General features: G+C 37.4%; 1 protein-coding gene across 1 annotated transcript in view; it reads right to left on the bottom strand.

Annotated features, from left to right (window-relative positions):
• Positions 1–236: 236 nt before the first annotated feature.
• The window catches only part of HELRODRAFT_167073 (hypothetical protein), a gene marked incomplete at both ends in the record, with an annotated part of 9,060 nt that continues 7,283 nt past the window's right edge, over positions 237–2,013 (bottom strand). The window contains one exon of the mRNA XM_009012592.1: positions 237–310. Within this exon, the coding sequence (XP_009010840.1) occupies positions 237–310 (74 nt within the window). The remainder of the gene's footprint in view (positions 311–2,013) is intronic.

Here is a 2,013-nt window from a genome sequence, read left to right as displayed (position 1 = left end):
GTCGTTGGGATTCGTGTATTTAGCTCTTTTAAAATCAGCAGCTTTCATCGCTTCAGATCCTGGCTCCATAGACCTATAATTGATGTACCTATCGACCAATGTCACACCCCAGTAACCCTGGGACTAGGGCACTAAGGTGAAAGGTTAAGGTTAGGCCTTTATTAACATCAGATAATAAGCCTGCTGGTTCTTTAATGGCAGATATATCTGCTTTTTGGAACGATCTACATATGTAATCATTCGGGGCTGAATGCCAATGACTTGCTTGTTTTCTTGAACTCATCCCACATGATAGGATACTGTGGCCCAGCTGTATGTATGTGTGTGTGTATGTACACATACAAACACGTACGCAAACATACACACACACGCACGCACACACACGCACATACACATTCGCACACACATATGACAATGTTGGTAGTCCGCTAATTCAATTTCTCACCAACTCTTTCTACATAATGCAATCTGACACACTATGCTCGAATTTAAGTAATTTTAACATTAATAATAATAATTAATAATTAATAATAATAACAATAATCATCATAATAATACTACTAATAATAATAAAAACAATAATAATAGTCATAATAAATTTAATCAAAAAAATTGTGAAAATCAATATAATATTAAACACACATATACACACATACAGGCAAACTCACACACACACACACACACACACACACACACACACACACATATTAAGTTAAGTGCATAAATAGACATTGATTACTATCATAGTTAGCAGCAAGAAATCCAACTGAACGTCATCATCATCAGATGGGATGGCAAAAACATTTAGCGAACACACTCACACATACACACACACACACCCACATACATACACACACACACACACACATACATACAAACCAGTCATCAAACAAAGTCATACTCGCAAACTTAATTACCTACACATCATCATGAAAAAAGAATAAAATTAATTAAATGTGCTTATACACTGCAACTACACTTGCATTTTAGCATACTGTGGCAAAAATTACACACACACATACACACACACACACACACACACACACACACACACAGATATACACACACATACACATATAAACACACATACACATATATTTATACTTACATACTGACATAAAGATACACACATACATATTTAAGTATATAGATAGATAGATAGATAGAAAACATTAAAAGAGAATGAGTATAATCAATTATGCAGCGCTTCATTTGCAGTAAAGAGAGAGAGAGAGAAAGAGAGAGAGAGAGGAAGACAGAGAGAGAGAGAGAGAAAGTGTGAGTTTCACTTGACCATAATAAAACATCACAATCACCTCATTAACGTCATCATCATCATCTTTATCATTTTTGTCATCATCATCATCATCGTCGTTGTCGTCATCATCATCATTATCATGTTTCTCTGGACATCTCGTCAATTTTCTATTTCGCTGTTAAATTCAATCAAAAAGCAACTAGCATAAGCTTCTCCCCTCTGAACGAATTTCACAAACAGACACACCGACACACACACACGCACAAACACACACGCACAAACACACACGCACAAACACACACGCACAAACACACACATCTATATTATATTAAGTCATGTCACTTTTGTTTTTATTCGCCAGACACACCAATAACAACTTCATCATTCTCCTCTGACGGTCACCGAGTCACATGACATGCAATATTTATTTCCACGCTAAAACCGGCACCACTGCTACCACCACTACCACCACTACTGCTGCTGCTGTTGAAGCTGCTGCTGTTACTACTACCACTACCACTACTACTACTACTACTACCACTTTTTTTATGAAAATGCAACTATACTATTACAACGGCAACGTTTTCATCATCCTCATCATCATCACCATCGTCACCGTCGCTAGTGACGTCACAAATGACGCAATCATCATCATCACCACCATCATCATCATCGTCGTCGTTGTCTCCCGCCAAACGATAGAAGGCACGTTTTAAATAACGAGGAAGAAATTGGCGCGTGATAGAGGGACGTGA

Source organism: Helobdella robusta, assembly GCF_000326865.2.
Source record: "Helobdella robusta unplaced genomic scaffold HELROscaffold_11, whole genome shotgun sequence".
Lineage (NCBI taxonomy): Eukaryota > Metazoa > Annelida > Clitellata > Rhynchobdellida > Glossiphoniidae > Helobdella > Helobdella robusta.
This window is presented reverse-complemented; position numbering and strand designations above follow the sequence as displayed.